Here is a 16,917-nt window from a genome sequence, read left to right on the forward strand (position 1 = left end):
GACAGTTATTATACGTCTTAGATAATACATGTAAAATGTTCAGCATAGTCTCCAATATATAATACAATTTTTATGAACAGTAACACAAACATAAGGTATTTGTTTAGACAGAAGAGGGAAAGCTGACCTAGATGATTTCCAACATCTTCCCAAGGTAGCTCGGCATAAACAGAACATCCTGGAGTCAGGGATATCTGAATTAAATCCCAGGTCCACCAGTCACCAACCTCTCCACATACTAATTCTCTCTTCTGTAAATCAATTGCTATTTCAAAGGAAAATAATGTGGACTAAGAAAGACAATCATATATCAAGAGCTAAGAATAGAGATACAATAAAATCTTAATTCTCATCCCCTTCTTTTCCCAGCCTGCCTCTATTATTCCTCTTTTCATCAAAAGAGGAAAAGATGGAGAAAGTCAAAAGGAGTGACATGAAAAGAAATAATGAAGACTAGTCCTCAGAAGAAATGGGGGAGACCTCTTTAAATCTTCAATATTTCCCCCAAACAAATCCTAAATCAACAGAAGCCTTCAGGAGCAACACTACAGCCATTGAAAGTTGCTTCTTTTCATCCTTGTGTTACTAAACACATGGAATCAGCTATAATAAGACAGAATAGTTTGCTTTACTTTACAGCCATGAAGTCAAAACCCACATCCGAAACAATTTATGAACATCTTTCTGCTTCTATCAGGATTTGAAGTTAAACCAAAGATGGTCCCTATTTTACAAAACAGCCAAGAAAATCAGCACAAGTCCATGATAGAAAAATCAAGCATAAAAGAAGTTGGACCATAAGAAAAAGATTCTTAAAAACAAAACAAAATTCAACCCTAATTGGTAACACCAGCATTTTACGTCTTGGAGCCACCAGTGATCAGGGACCCAAGGCCACCATACTTGTCAGCACCATTGTCCAACAAGCACATTCAAAAGATGATGAAAAATTAAAAATTTTTAAAAAACTATGCTGTCAACTTTGACTTTACTGCAATTCAGCATCTTCACAGAACACTAAAGAATGACCCTTCTTGTTTTATGTCCTTTTCATTAAGGAATTCATTATTTAGAATAATCATCACAACCATTTAGGGAGTGTGGACAGCAGTAACAGGAGACAAGCAGCACAAATGCCCAAGCAAATAAAACATTTTCTATGTCTTTGACAATTTTCAACCAAGTAAAACTTGGAAAATAAAATATTTTGGTGGCAGTAAATGATAAAGTATTCACTGACTTCATTATAATCTTTCAAGCTTCTCAAAAGAAACTCAACTGTTTCTAACCATAGAAAGAGACTTCAGCCAGTGTTTGTGGTAATTTATACAAACTGTGTAGAATGTTGAATAATAAAATTAAATATCTCTAGCTCCGTCTTTGAATCTGAAAGTTAGCCAGGAAAAAAAAAAAAAATGAAAACGATGCAGCCTAATGCCATTTAGACATGGCCACTGGAAATAGCAGGCAGACCTGAATTATCTGTAAGAGTTCTGATGGCAGGTCCCCAGCAGAAATCCAAGCCACATGATTAGAAGCAAAGTGAAGAAATAATGCAAGACTCTAAATCAAATTTGGGTCACATGACAATTAGCCGGGAAGCTTTTTTTTTTTTTTTTTTTTATAGGAAAAAAAACAAAAACAAATACTGTTTCTTTACCTCTACCTTGAACAATTAAGTCAAGATCTCTGAAGATCTGGCCTGGGGAATCAGAATTTTTTTTTTTAAGTTCCCCAAGTGATTCTCATATGGCTCAAATTTGAGGTGCACCCATTCAAAAAATCTCCCTTCCTCTTTCCAAATCAGAACCACCTGCTAGCATTTGTTAAGGTCCAGTTACACAGAACATTCATCTACACTGGGGAAGAAGACTGGAGAGTCAGCCTTCATTGTTTATTTCATCTGTGTACCTATAGCCTATAAATCAGTGATCTCTGTCCTGACAGATCACAGCTGTCAAACCCTTATTGTCATCTATTCTGCCTACAAGTGCTTTGTCGTCATAAACAGGATTTCTCTTTACACTGCCCAGCAAGAACTGAAGAAAGAGGTAAGACTGAAAGACAAATTAGCTCCCTGCTTGAAGGAAAGTATGAGCCAAAATCTTCACCAAAGAGCCACAACTCCAAGTCTGATAGAATGGATGGGCAAGATGGGGAGGCTCTATGATATTTTTTTGTTAGAAGACCTATGATTATGTGCCTGGATCATCTGAAGTGCCCAAACATCAAATGCTAGGATAACCTTACACAAAAAATCAATTCCAGATGGATAAAAAAATTTTAATATAAACATAAAAGTACTAAGATATGTGGGTAAATATTTTTCTAATCTTGGAGCAGGAAAGCCTCTCTAAGTATATAATGAAAATAAAAAGCTATAAAAGATTGAAGAATTGGGGCACCTGGGTGGCTCAATGGGTTAAGCCGCTGCCTTCGGCTCAGGTCATGATCTCAGGGTCCTGGGATCGAGTCCCGCATCAGGCTCTCTGCTCAGCAGGGAGCCTGCTTCCTCCTCTCTCTCTCTGCCTGCCTCTCTGCCTACTTGTTCTCTCTCTCTGTAAAATAAATAAATAAAAAATCTTTAAAAAAAGATTGAAGAATTTGACTACACAAAAATTAATATCTGTATAGTGAAAGAAATCACAAATAAGTGAAAAGACACAGGATAGATCTGGGAAAAATATATTTGTCATATTTCTGATAAGAAAAAATATACTATTACACAGAGGTCTTATGAGTCAATGAGGAAAAAAATAAAATGCCTAAAAGGACAGTATTCAAAGGACACAAATACAAACAAGTATATTAACAATTGACAAACAAGTCAAGAAAAATGCAGAAGGATATTCACCCTCGCTAAAAGTAAAAAAAAAATTGAAATGACTATGAATGAGCTAACATTCTCAACCCACTGAATGGCAAAAATGAGAAGATGGGACAAAATCTTGTTTTTGCAAGAGTGCATATAAGTGGGCAGTCTTGTCCATTATCAGTGGAAGTATAAACCGGTATAAACTTCTGTGAGTATAACTTAAAACAAATATAAAAAAATAAAATAAGCCTATCCTGCAAACATTCTTCTAGGGATTTTACTCTAAGAAGAAAATTACAGAGAATTAAAACATAGTTAAACACCAAAGTTTGTTTATAAATGAGAAAATCTGGGAAAACTGAAAATGTACTAATAGGGGATTTATTAGGTAATTATAGGACATGCATCATCATGTGTATAAAGAGCTGCAGTCTTTAAGATAATGCTCAAGATCCATACTAATGTGGAAGAACTTCCATGAAAAACTAGTCATGTTATGAAACAGCAGGTATATGATCTCATTATATACACTCTCTGTTATACATCAATCTATCTGTTTACACATGCATCGCAAGATACACAAAAAATGTTCGCGAAAATAATAATGGTTATTTCTGAATGATGAGTTTAAGGGCAAAACTACTTTTTATTGTAGTTTTTCTGCATTGTTTGAGTTTTTTACAACACATAATTATATCTTATTAAAAATAAAGGTATTTCAAAATAATTTCAAGACAAACATGAGGTAGTTTTAGAAGGTCAACATTTGGGATCACCACCCTGCCCAAATCACTATCCTCTTCTAATCACCAAAAAAACAGAGTTGACAAAGGTCTTTCAGTTGGAAAGCCAACGAAATATGTTCTAGTAAGTGAAAAATTTGGTTACATTTGACTTAACCTTAATCAAACAGGCTTAATTCAGAACTTGCACAGGAAGTGAAGTAAATTCTTTAGTTACGTTCCTTCCTGGGAGAAGGAATAGGCAGCATGCACATTGGAGCTTACTTTGTCACTAATACACATTTATATTTTTTAAAGATTGCATTTATTTTTTGGAGAGGGAGAGAGAGCACAAGCAGAGGGAGTGGCAGGCAGAGGGAGAGGGAGGGGCAGACTACCTGCTGAGCAAGGAGCCTGATGTGGGGCCCATCCCAGGGCCATGGGATCATGACCTGAGCCAAAGGCAGATGCCTAACCAACTGAGCCACCCAGGCACTCCCAATACACACTTATTTTTGACTAGCCAAACAACCCAACTATATCATTCCAACAGACTATCTCTCCCTAACTTTTTCAAAACTCTCCTATGTTCTGGAAGACTATTTCAGGCAGATTAACATATCACCTTACACTTACATTTCCACCTCAAGAAAGAAATGCATTTTGGTGCCCAAGTGCAACATTTAGGGAAGCTGAAATTCCTATACTTTCCTCACTATAATGAAGCAATTGCTGTTATAAAGTACACATGATAAACTTCATAAAGAAGTGTCTATCTTACAGAAGAAGATCTATGTGAAGAAGAAATGATACATTTCCAACCTCAGCAGATTGATTAAATATTCTCAGCACAGCAGTATGTTAAAATAAAGCTTTAAATTTGGAGATGCCAGCTATAAATGTTCCTTATTATGAGACAAATTTCCTTAAAATGTGCTCTGTTAGGCTCCATAAATATCACAAAATTCACAGAATTCTAAAAATCTTACTGTATCCTTTTGCTAAAAGGTTTGTGAAAATAGGATTATATTTACTCTGGGGAAAGAAATTAAAATTACTTTCTTCACTCTAGACTATACTCCATCATTCACAATCAACAATGTGGATTTGAGCTAAAAGATTTTTTTTTCTGTGTTCCATAAAGCTAAAAACAACTTCAAAAAAATACAAAGACTTGCCACAGAGTATCAAAAAGTATGGGTAACTTGCCCATAGACTAAGCTATCCATAAATATTTGTTAAATCAATGTTTAACAATTTAATCACACATATCTAAATGAACAGAACAGTAAGACTGCTTGGCGACCAAGAATATCAATGCAGTGCCGTGAGTTGGATGTGCGGTCACAGAGTGAGTTCTGGAAAGGACACACTTCTAGGATGGTGAGGCTGAAAACGCTTTGTTTACTTCAGAGCACGGCAAGGGGACCAGAGCATTATTACAGTGGGACAGACTGAGAAGGATAATAAGAGCGTTGCATGTTTCCCAGACCTCAGAGACCACATGCTCTAGTCTTTTGTTGTTGAACCACAGGAACAGGAAATAGGCACAAGCCAAGGATGTATCCTAGATAAATCTAAGGCCAACTCTTGGCCAAGTGGTTCAGTCAACCCAGAGGCCCAAGCTAAACTTTACTCTCTATACCTAAGGAATCCATGAACACACCCTCTGAAAGCCTTAGAGTCCTCTCAGAGCAGCCTGATAGGTCCAACGAATGTGCCAAGTTGGGAAATTTGTAGTCATCTAGGAGGCCATGATCTACTGATTATAATGGAAGCCCCCGTAGCTTCGACTGTTACATTTCAACTTCGGTCCATGGGAAATGATCCATATGGCTCCCAAGATCTGCTTCTAATGATGTGAAAATAGATAGACACACAAATGTGTATGTGGGAATACTAAACCTACATCTATTTTATTACTATTAATATTCATTATAATTAATATTACATATATAGATTTCAGCTCAAAATGCTTTAATGTAAATTTCTGTCTCCGAGCAGGCAAGACCTCCTGCACAGAAGCTGGCAGAAGAGTCTGCTTAAACAACAACAGTGCAGTGACTCATCTGTGTTTTCACAACATGTTTGCACCAGCACCCATGTCTATTTGTAGCCTGACAATAAAGGCCCTATTTGTGAACCATCTCTGAGCTGTCTGCCTTTAAAAGCAAGGACACTATTCTCGGTTGACTCATTTGAGCTACTTGGGCTTTTCAGAATAACCTGCTGCCACATTATAAAGGCATGTGATATAACTGAAGATTACTTCAGGCTGCGCCAATGTTCTGCTTAGTCTTGATCTAGTGTTTCAAAAAGCAAATAGACCGAGAGGACTTTACCCCCTAAATAAACCCACTACATTCCACTACTGGTACCTCTTGGGGATACAGAAAAAGAATGCCTTATCAACACCCTACACAGTAAATACCATCAGAATAGGGATTCTTATCTATTTTGATCACTTATCTGTATCCCCAGCACTTAAAAGAGTGTCTGTCACACAGTAGAGACTCAATAAATATTTACAAAGGAATAAATCAGCCTCTGCCATACACCTGGGAAATGATCTGAGACTTAGCACCAAATCCATACAATATTTTGTTGTCCTGATGCCATGTCAAGATTTCTCCTGCTAGAGCCTCAGAACTTCTGTATACTCAAGGACATGCTTTTTCGGTACTGAGATGCTTTTCAACACATTAAGTCACCTTACTTTCTAGTTCCTAAAATAGATAAAACCAATAAAAATCTCAATCTGAGTCATCTACCATTGCAAGAAAATCTAGAATAATGACTACAGGTAAAATGTTTCCTATTAAAATACTGGGATATGTAAAATCACTGTAAAATGACTGAGTTGGGGAGGGGAAGTGTGGCACCCTAGCTAGTCAGTTCCAGTTATACAGATCATTTTAGATCTATAAATCCAGGGCTTGGCTCTATACACCTTCACTAATAGCACTAGTTTCCCCAAAAGAAAGAGATTAGAGACTACTCAGTTCAACAAATATATATTAACGATCATTAATGTCCTATCCTTCTTTTTCAGTGTTTCTGCCACCCACTGTAACTTCTACAAGTACCAAATTACAGTACTTGGCCAATACGTTCTTCAAAGAAAAAGACAGGAACTGAGAGAAAAATAGGCACTTCAATATTCCAAAGACCTAAAACACTGAGTTCACAGTTTCAGTGAAATCATCAATAGGGGTTACAAAATCTATCAATAAAATAAGCAGAATATGTCTGGCAAACATCCTCCTAGGTTAGAAGCTGATTCATTGAATTAATTTGTATGTGGGAATATGAAACATATATGTATTTTATTATAATTAATATTACATATATAGGAGTGACTCCTAGGAGTGACACCCAGCAAATGGTCCTTTTAGCAGAGAACCTAGCATTCTGATGCGCTGAAAGCATTTATGTTTCTCCTAACGGCTGCAGAACTCAGAATACTGCTTACTACCAGCAAGGCCCTTCCCATGACATTCCTCACTGAGGAGATACCCACAATAACTGCATATATTATACAACAGAATCCTTTACTTTCTCCCAAACTTGCACATATGGAAATTAATTCACCTCGGAGAGATCAACAATAGACTTTAACAGATTTCTTCCTCATCTCAGATGTGGCGTTTTAAAGCTATGTCTTATGAAGCTGGAAAGGGGTTCAATTTAGTTTAAAAAGCCAATATATTAACATATAGGAAGTGTTATAATTTCTCCATCTCTATGAAAAGAACATTCACAGAAAGCTACATGCTGAAAAATTATCTGCACAAGAAAGTCTCCGTCTATTCTGAAAGACAGAAAGAACATAGCTTGCCACGCTCTCAAAATCACAGCTTTCTTTCACTTTCCTAACGTGCTGCCTGTCTTAATGTTCTTTGTGCTGGCCTCATGGTGCTTCCCCAGTCTCCCTTCTCCACTTGTTTTCTTGAATAATCTGATTTAGTTATCATTATGCTATCACTTAGAGGAAGAAAACTGCACAATCTGGATATAGAGCAGACTTACAAAAATACTATTACTGACATCACTGTTACAGTTTAATTTATTCATTCTTATCTTATGAATAAGGGGAAAACACCCCATCAGTATATTTCATCTTTTTGTCCTACCACGCTTGGTTTCTATTCCCCACCGGCAAGTCTCTCCTGGGGACATAACACATAACTGTTTCCTGGCCAGTGCAATGTTATTTTTTAAATGTTAATTAGCTCCAAATATTTAAAAATCACTAGATTTCACATAAGAAGATTTGAGTTTTCAGCCTCTTTTTGAAAATCAGCAATTGAAATCATACTGAGCACATATTCACTTGGAAACAAGCAAAGCTAAGAGACCACTGGCCCCTTCCAATAGGGCATGAGCTCTCAAGGGTCACCACAGTCCCAGCTATGAGAAAGCCAAGCTAGCCACAAGGAAAAGTCATGGTCAGAGTCCTTAGTCCCCAGCCTTTCCAGACTTCCCAATCTAGGCACCAGACCTGTGATTAAGAAACCTTTGGGTGACTCTAACCCCCAGCTGCCACTGCACTACAAATGTGTGAGGCCAAAGAAGGAGCACCCCAGATGAGTCCACCCACCAACCCCCGAAATCTGAGAGAAGCATAAAGTGGCTGTTTCAAGCCTCTAGGTTTTGGATCCATGTGCTATGTGATAGCAGATAAGGGTTAAGAGATAAAAACGCTCTTCACTGACTAAATACAATGGTTTAAAATGACTTCCCCTTGTCACGTGGGCCAACATAGATGTCCTATGTCCTCTCCATCACGTTTTTGTGTTTCGGCAGAATCTAAAGCATGAAGATGCACAGAAAAGAAAACAAAGGTAGAAGAAAAGCAATCTTTTGGAATCAGCTGTATTTTTTCTTTCTTTAATAAGCTGGCAGGCAGCACTGACGAATGTCACATAGGTTAATCAGCAATAAGCTCGAGGAGAAGGACGGGGTTTGGAAAGGGCTTGAATCTGCTTCTTTTCATAAGAATATCAGCTTCAGGAGCACCTGGGTGGCTCAGTCAGTGAAGTGACTGACTCTTGGTTTAGGCTCAGGTCATGATCTCATGGGTCCTGGGGCTCCACGCTGGACAGGGAATCCGCTTGAAAACTCTCTACCCCTCCCCCACTCATGCTTGCTCGAATATTCAATACCTCTCCTCTCTCTCTCAGATAGACCTTAGAAAAACAAAATACCAGCTTCACTCACTACTCCGTACTCAGCACCTAGCACAACGCTTCTTTTTTTCTTAGCTTTGTACATATTTTTCTGATGCATAGAGGGCATCCAATATCTCTTTTCTACCACAAAAATTTTTAGCTGTTACTGACACAAAAGGAAGGCAAATGGCACCCGCAGAGTAACCAACAAACTGTGCTTTGTACAAATTAAGTCAAGCCAGGGTCTTCACAGCTTAATGGCAGGCAGATTCAAGAACAGGAGAAAGGACTCTTAACTTCCATTCCTTAAAGCTGAGCTCTACTGATAGATATGCAAATTCGACCTCAAGCAAATCACTCAATTTTTTGATGACTGTTTGCTCATGTGTAAAATGAAGCTAATCACACATTCCCAGAAAGAGTGTGTTCATCAAGTTCAACAGAATATGGTCTGTGCACTCAAGGTAGTAGGAGATCTAAACCTGGTGCCCCGCACCAAATTAAAGCAGCTGAGACGCTTTCGCCCAAACAGAATTGTATATCCTCATTTCCTTTCCTTCTTCTCCCCACTTGTGACTCAAGCCAGATTTCATCGAGCTATTTTTGTAATTACTAAAATGCTGGAAATATAGCAGCAGGCCAGAAGCAAAGTAAAATGCAGCATCCAGCAAAAGAAAGAAAATCACGCTGAGTAACTGAAAGGCCATCTGCTTCTCGCTGAGCTGGAGGGGTGAGGAAGGCAATCTGGGCTGTACTATTTGTGTCTTCCCCCAAACCAAACCCACCTGCATGTTGTCAGTGGCATCCCCAAGCAGTCCTCCAAAAGTGATAGCATTAGTTACAGTTGCCAGATAAATGAAGAGAATTGCTGAAAGCGCCTGAATATTTAAAGCATCATAAAAATCACTGGCGAAAAATGGTGCTTTCCTCTTTATGTCCTTAATTAGTCCACCACAGAACCTGGGCAGGGAGAAAGCAAACATGTGACAATGTAAAACAAATTGCCATCAAATTAACCCAGAGATAACTTATGAAGCCACAAAAGAATTTGTATTCAAAGTGTTTGAATCAACAAGCTCTACTTAACCACTTCAGGGAAAACCAGAAAACTGTAGAAGAATACATTCATTTTCTTCTATCTGTCTCTGCTGTGGTCACTAAATTGGGTGTCACATTCCCTAAAATACAGACAGTTGGTTTTTAGACGAGAGTGAATTGTGTAGATAAATTAAAATTTCTCACTGTTTGAAGAGAAACATCCAAACGTGTGAGCACAGCATGTAAGGCCCTTTATAATCTTGTCATAGTTTCCTTTCCAGCCCCATTCTTCATTCCACAAGTGTTTACTGAGCACCTCCGATATGCCCAGCCCGACTCCAGGTGCTGGAGACGCACCAGGGAACGACACAACACAAACACCTGCCCGCAGGGATTTTGATTTCTAGATTTCTAGAAGAAGTCAAATTCATGGTGCTGAAAATCAAGGTAAAAATTAAGTGGGGAAGACGGTTATGAAGTGCTAGAGAAGAAATGGCTGAAATATTAGAGTGGCCAGAACGGACCTCCAAGCAGGGGACTTTGGGATAAGGTCCCAGAGGAACGAAGGGAGGAAGCCAGGCCAGTATGAGGAGGAAGAGCATTCCACACATGAATAGGTCAGCTGCCTTATTTGGGCATCAATCCACCTACCCTCCCAACCAAACCTCAAATCTCAGCTTTCCCCATGACCTTCCTGCTGCCTAGGAGGCCCATCCTCCGAATTCAGCAGCTCTCTGAAGTCCTGACCCTCCACTTAGAGTTCAGATTTCCACCGCAGGCTATCATACTTTATCAGGACTATTGGGGTGGGGGGAGGGGCTTCTGGCCCTCGCTGCCCTCGGTGGTCTACTCCCGTTTTCTTGGTAGGCACAGGGCTGAACATGGTACCGGGCGTGCTGCACACACTCAGTGCATTTAGGAAGAAGGGAAATATACAAGCAAGGACTTCTATTATTTATTTATTAAATGAAGGAGTTGAATTTTTAAAGACATGATATAATTCTATACGTTGCATACCAATGAGTTCATTTTCATAAGATTATTTTTAAACTGTCAAAGAAAACATACATAAGGTATTAATCCTATCATAATTCCTATTATTTATCATTATCAAAACTGACCTTCCTAGTGACCTACACCTTGTAAAAGCAGTCATAAAGTTAACAGCAGATAAAACAAGGAATTCAGAAATCCATATTTCCTCTATTAAAATGTTTCATATCTTGAAATAAACAAATAGAGAAAGAAGTTGAATCCTAGAACTCATACCTATAGTAAATGAAAAGGATGTTCATACTAAAAATAGTTTCTGAAGAACTATTCAGGGAAAAAATAGGGGGAAAGAAGGTTTTGTGTTCTCTATTCTTTAAGAAAAAAGGGAAGGGAAATAATGTCCCCTCAATTTCAGAGAGAAACCCAAGTAGTCATCAGAGGAATAAAATCATTTTATTCAGATTCAACTGCATGTTAAAAAGATACACTTTTGTGTTTCCAAAAAACCCTTGATGTCCTTAAAAAGTTCTATCTTCATAAAACGAGTACCTTACTTAAAATTTTACTTAATCCAAAAGAAAATGGAAAATCTAACAGGGGAAAGAAAAGGAAGAAGTATCATAAAAGGAGACTTACAAAAGCAATTGGAAAACCTGAATCCCCAGCTGCAGGCTAGGAAGACTATGACCTGTGGGTCCCTCATATCTATAACACATGCCCCATTTGTAAGTAAACGTACAGGGAAGGGATGGAATCCCAAACGCCAAATGAGGAAGACAGGCCCATGGCTGTCCTGCGGCTGCGCACTCACCCCAACCCGCAGGCCCGCTGACTTTCTAACACCTCCTCTCTCACTTCATGGCCTGGATGCCAACCCACCACCTACCACAGGCTCTTTGCTGTCTCCTTCAGGACTTTCCTCACAGGCTGCACTTCTCTGCAAAGTCTTCTCGGACCACCCTATTTGAATTGGAATACCTTTCTCCCACCACCAAACTCCCTACTTCGGCTTTAGTTTTCCCCAGAAAACCATCACCAGGTCTTTTCACCTGCTCAGTGTCTGTCTCCCACTCCTACAAAGGAAGACCCAAAAGGACATGGGGTTTTTGTTTAACTCAATGTCGTGTCCCCAGCGCCTGTGACCAATCAATATAAAGGTCTATTGGCTGGTGATTCAAATGCCAATAGGAAGATGAAGGGAAATGAAGATCTCAAGAGAGCCTCGTCATGAATGTCAAAAGAATCCATCAGTTACCGTCCAGTTCGCTGCAATTCTTCACAATCCGCGTGTCCCCCTCCTCCTCCTCCGTGGCCTCCATCATGGGGTGTGTCCCCATTCATTTGAACATTCTCTCCACCTGAGTACATATTCTTTCTAAGCAAGACAATAGAAATCGAGAGAATTACGAGTTTATTTTATTCATCTACTTCTTAGCTGTGTCATGCACTAGACTGGTGAAGAGATTGGGAGAAAGTTCATTATATCCTTCTGCCACCCTGGCAGGCAATTCTTAAAGTGTTATATTTAGAGGGAAGACAAATGACAGATGAATAAAAAGCTGAATGAGTTGTATATTATACAAGAGGAGAAACTGCCTCACCTAGAAAATAACAGATTTCCAGAGAATGACTTCTCTAAAATTATCTCACCAAATTTCTTGAAGTCTATAGGGACTCATCTTAAGGAAACTGATCTTTCTACACATAGAGGAAGTCCCCAACACATTCTCCAAAAATCTCTGCGGTGTATTCCAATATCATAATCTGAGATCTCTAGCTTGCAATCACCGAATAAAATAACAATATACACCATTCATTTTACAGTGTCCACGAAATACCGAACCAAAACACCTAAGCGATTCCTTTGAGAGAATACATCAAGTTAAATGGGAACCTGAAAACACAGTAGTAGGATAGTCACCTGACCTCATTTCTTTTTCTGCACGAAGCCTCCTCCCCAAGGATGAAAACTCCCAATTGCCTGATAATTTACCTTTTGTCAGATGACGGAAGACTCTTGGGAGGCTCTATCCTGATTGCTGGATCCCATTCTCCAGGAGGAAGGACAATGACTTCATCTAGGAACTCGTCGATGCCAGCAATCAGGTCCTGCCTGTCTTTTGCTTTATAAGCAATGTCATGGAACACCTAACGGACAATAAGAGATGTGCTGATCAACAAGAGAACCCTCTATGTGCCTCACATGCCTCACATGCCTCACAGCATGGTGAGCCTGAAAAAGGCAATCTATAATCCATTTTGATATTTAATATATATTCAGTATAATCATATTCTCATACTTCCTATCAGCTTGTCCCAAACTATTTTGCTATTCTGATTGTGAACCCAAAGAATATAAGTAGAGGCATGAGAAAACAGCTGTGTTTCTTTTATATGTTTTTTATTTTTATCAATACTGCAACACAACATTGCTTTTCATCTCCCACCGGTAGGCACCATTCCTGCTATAGCTTCTGTGGAAGCCAGATGAAAATGGTTTGGAGAAATACACAAAAGAGTCATTCTCTGAAATCAAAACGACTGGGACAAACCATTGCTGGTAATTCAAAAAGGAAAAGTTCAAGCTGAGTGTTAAGATCGGGTTAAGACCCAAACATTGCAACTCTCAAACACACAAATAATGTCAGCTATTAAAGGAAGAAAAATCCAAGTTATACCGGTAACACATAAAGCAAAGGGCTTTAAGCAGGTGATCGTCTGTCTAACCTTTTAGCGAGGCAACAACTAAACCATCCAAGGCAGCAAATGCGTCGTGTCTTTTATATAGATAGCCAAAGAAGGAGCTTCCAGACACACATAATCCTCTTTGCCAACCATCCCATTCTTCCAACCTAGCTGATGATCTGAAGTCCTTTATACCTTTTCATACCTCGTAAGTCAAATTCTTTAGTCTTCAGGAGAAAAGCTGGCTCCTGCTTAACATCCTTGCCTATGCTTAAAGACTGCTACTAAATCTCTTCTCTTCGACAACAATTTTTAAAAGCTGTCAAACAAATAACATGTCGCGCTCTGGGGGTTGTGAGGTTGAGGGCAGGGCCATCCACGGTGCCAGCACCTCGTCCGCCGCGGGCACGGCAACTGCAGAGGCTGGAAAGTCAGAGGGTCACTCTTCCAGCCACCCCCGAAGATAAGGACTGACAGTTCTGACCAATGAGATAGAAGGAAAAAGCTGTCTGGAAACCTTTAGGATACCTGTTAAAAGAGACAGCTCCAGCTAACATTCCCGCCCCCTTTTTCCTGCCTTGAATATAGAAGAGATGGCTGGGGCTCAAGGCAGTAGCCATCTTAAGACCCCAAAGCAAGAGCCTCGGCTCTTGATTTATCACGAAGCGGTGACGTTAAACCAACTCTGGCCACTGCCTACCTCCAAATTTCCTGACGTGTGTGAAAAAAAAAAAAAAACCTCCCCGAATAGTTTAAGCCGCTATAAATCAGATTTTATTTTTTCTGTCACTTAGAGCCTAAAGCATTTTTCACTGCTACATCTTAGGAGGAAGGATTTTTTTTTAAGAAAATATAAACATACAGAAATCAATAAAAGAACCCCCTGAGAGGCTTAGTTGCCTCAAGGGGAAAACCAGCATAGCTATGCATCAATGCTCTTGGTCTCACATTAGGCAACCATGTGAGTAATCACCAAGCTGAACTACCATAACTAAATGCCCTATTCTCCACTTAACACATGGAGAAGCTAACAATCAAGTAATAAAGCAAAAGTAAAACATGTGGGAAGATAGTAAGCTAAAAAGACACAGAGGCAGAAATCAATGATCCCATATCCTAATTGTATTGCTCTTACTGAGACTAGGGTTTAGGGTTTCATTGTGTCTAAAACGTCTGTAACAACATTCAAGCTGTTATGAGAGTAAGGTTGTAATTCCAAAGTACTAGATACTCTGCAGTAACAGTTGCTACGGCATTTTAGTGTGTGTATAATTCCTTCCCACAAGATAAGAAGACCATAAAAACAGGTCCTTTCTGATACCTAAGAAAAAAATGCATGATCCATTTCATTATGCGTTACTTTATAGAACCCATTATTTCTGATGTGATATATGGACACCTGAACTCCCAGAATGAATATGTTCAACATTTTAAGAGATAAAGCTTAAATTAATACAGTGATGTGAACTTTTTAAAGAATATTTCACATACATCAGTTTGAAGAATTATAATGCTTAGAAAAAGAAAAGAAACTATATCTTGTTCCAGCATAATTTTTTTGTTGTTTTTGAAAACTGCATAGAGATCAGCTATCTGTCACGATGGCTGTGCCTCATGTCATAGAGAAGACTGGTAGCCACGTAATTCTAACTGAATACATGTGACAGCCAATTCACAGTACAAAAACTATACAAGTGGGACGTTCACAGATCACCGTGCTCTGGACCGCCTACCTCATCAGACATCAAGGTGGCGATGGCTCTGCCAATCTCATGGTAGGACTTGGCTTTTCCCTTAGGACCTAAGAGAATGAACAAGAACCTAATGGAAGAGGAAAGAAGCAAAAGCTATAAAACACATTTCATCAAAGTTAATTTACATAAAACTGAGACACGTTTATCTTGGTTGATAAAAAGTGCAGGTCTAGAATCCATCTTTAAAACAAAAGGCAATATTCTCGGTAATGCGACAGATGCTCTTTCAACAAACTGTTGTTTCTCTGGAGGCAAGGGAGAACTTCACATGGAAACCTTGAGAAGTTTCTTACTGAGCCAGAGAACTTCACATTGGGAGTCATTCAATCTCCTTTTTTTAAACTTTCTTCCCTCTCCATTTCTACTGAATTTCAGAATTTTGAAGAAAACCCAATAAGCACAATAACCAGAAAGACGTAGGACATCTTCAGATTTCTCTGACTTTTCCTTACTCAATACGAACAATGACAAATGATCCTCTCCATACTTTTAAGAAATATTTCTGCTCAGAAGTGACTGGAGGTCAGCAAAAACCAAATCCTCTATGAGTAAGCCACATGCTGACAGCCAAAGTAAAGAAAGAGAAATATGAGAGAAATGTTAAAAAAAAAAAAAAGCATCATTCTCAGACGGTTAAAATTCTTTTCTGGGTGCCCCCATTTTCCTTTCCAAACTTGCTTTCTTGATAATGCACACTCACTGCTCTACAGTAAGTAGGTCCTGAAATTTGCAATAATGAGCTTGTCTCCACTTAGGTTGTATCTTGACTAGAGAGGGAGGAACCCACTAAGTAAGTGACTAAGAAAAAAATAAATAAAAGGCAACATGGATACATCTCTGCCTTGCTTATGATCATGGCTCACCTAACACGTAGACAATAAGGGCAATAAAAATGATCACATCATGTTTGCTCAGCTTTTTAAAACTTGCAAAGCATTTCACATTCATCACCTCATTTAAACTCCATATACCCTTTTGCAATAAGGACAGGTATCCTATTCCCATTTAATGGTGAGGATGCTGAAGCTTGAGGAGGTCGGTGGCTGAACCAAGACTGTGCCTAGTAAATGAGAGAGAGTAGACAGGCCTTCTCACCGCCAGTTCTTCTTAGCATACAATTCTGCCTAGTATTACCTGCCCAACCTACAACTTCCACAGGTCACCATGGTGAAAGATGTTGTGGATACTTAGTTGGGAACAAGAAATCTTAGGTAAAATTTTATGGGACCAGGGATAATGGGGGAATTGCTTAATAAAATTTTATTTTTTACTTATTTATTGAAATACCTTACTTCATTTTTTAAAAGATTTATTTATTTGACAGAGAGAGAGACAGAGCAAGTAGGGTGAAAGCAAGAAGCAGGCTTCCCGTTGATCAGGGATCCTGATGTGGGGCTCAATCCCAGGACCCTGGGATCATGACTTGAGCTAAAGGCAGATGCCTAACCAACTGAGCCACCCAGGAACCCCTATATGCCCCACTTTAAATAAAAATGGGTTGACAGCAAGTACTCTTTAAAGTGTTACGGTTTGCTCCAAAAATCCCTTGAATAAATAATTTCTTCTTTTCATTATAAAATTCAATCCAAAAGGGAAAGGGGAAAAAAACAGAAATTAAGAATATAAGAAGGTATCTCAAAGTTTGAATGTTTTGATTTTATACCGAAATAACCATAAAACTGTTCAATACTTATTTGCTTAGAAACCAGTTCCGGCATGAGGCGGCACACTTCCTTTCA

At 38.9% G+C, this 16,917-nt stretch overlaps 1 protein-coding gene across 3 annotated transcripts in view; it reads right to left on the reverse strand.

Annotated features, from left to right (window-relative positions):
* Nucleotides 1-16,917, reverse strand: part of SLC4A4 (solute carrier family 4 member 4) — a 350,693-nt gene that overhangs the window by 95,883 nt on the left and 237,893 nt on the right. For all 3 annotated transcript variants that reach the window (XM_044225660.1, XM_044225658.1, XM_044225659.1), the window contains 4 exons: nucleotides 15,158-15,245; nucleotides 12,733-12,887; nucleotides 11,995-12,114; nucleotides 9,494-9,668 (listed from right to left, as the gene is read on the reverse strand). In XM_044225660.1, coding sequence (XP_044081595.1) covers nucleotides 9,494-9,668; nucleotides 11,995-12,114; nucleotides 12,733-12,887; nucleotides 15,158-15,245 — 538 coding nt within the window. The remainder of the gene's footprint in view (nucleotides 1-9,493; nucleotides 9,669-11,994; nucleotides 12,115-12,732; nucleotides 12,888-15,157; nucleotides 15,246-16,917) is intronic.

This window comes from Neovison vison, chromosome 11 (assembly GCF_020171115.1).
Source record: "Neovison vison isolate M4711 chromosome 11, ASM_NN_V1, whole genome shotgun sequence".
NCBI classification, from domain to species: Eukaryota; Metazoa; Chordata; class Mammalia; order Carnivora; family Mustelidae; genus Neogale; species Neogale vison.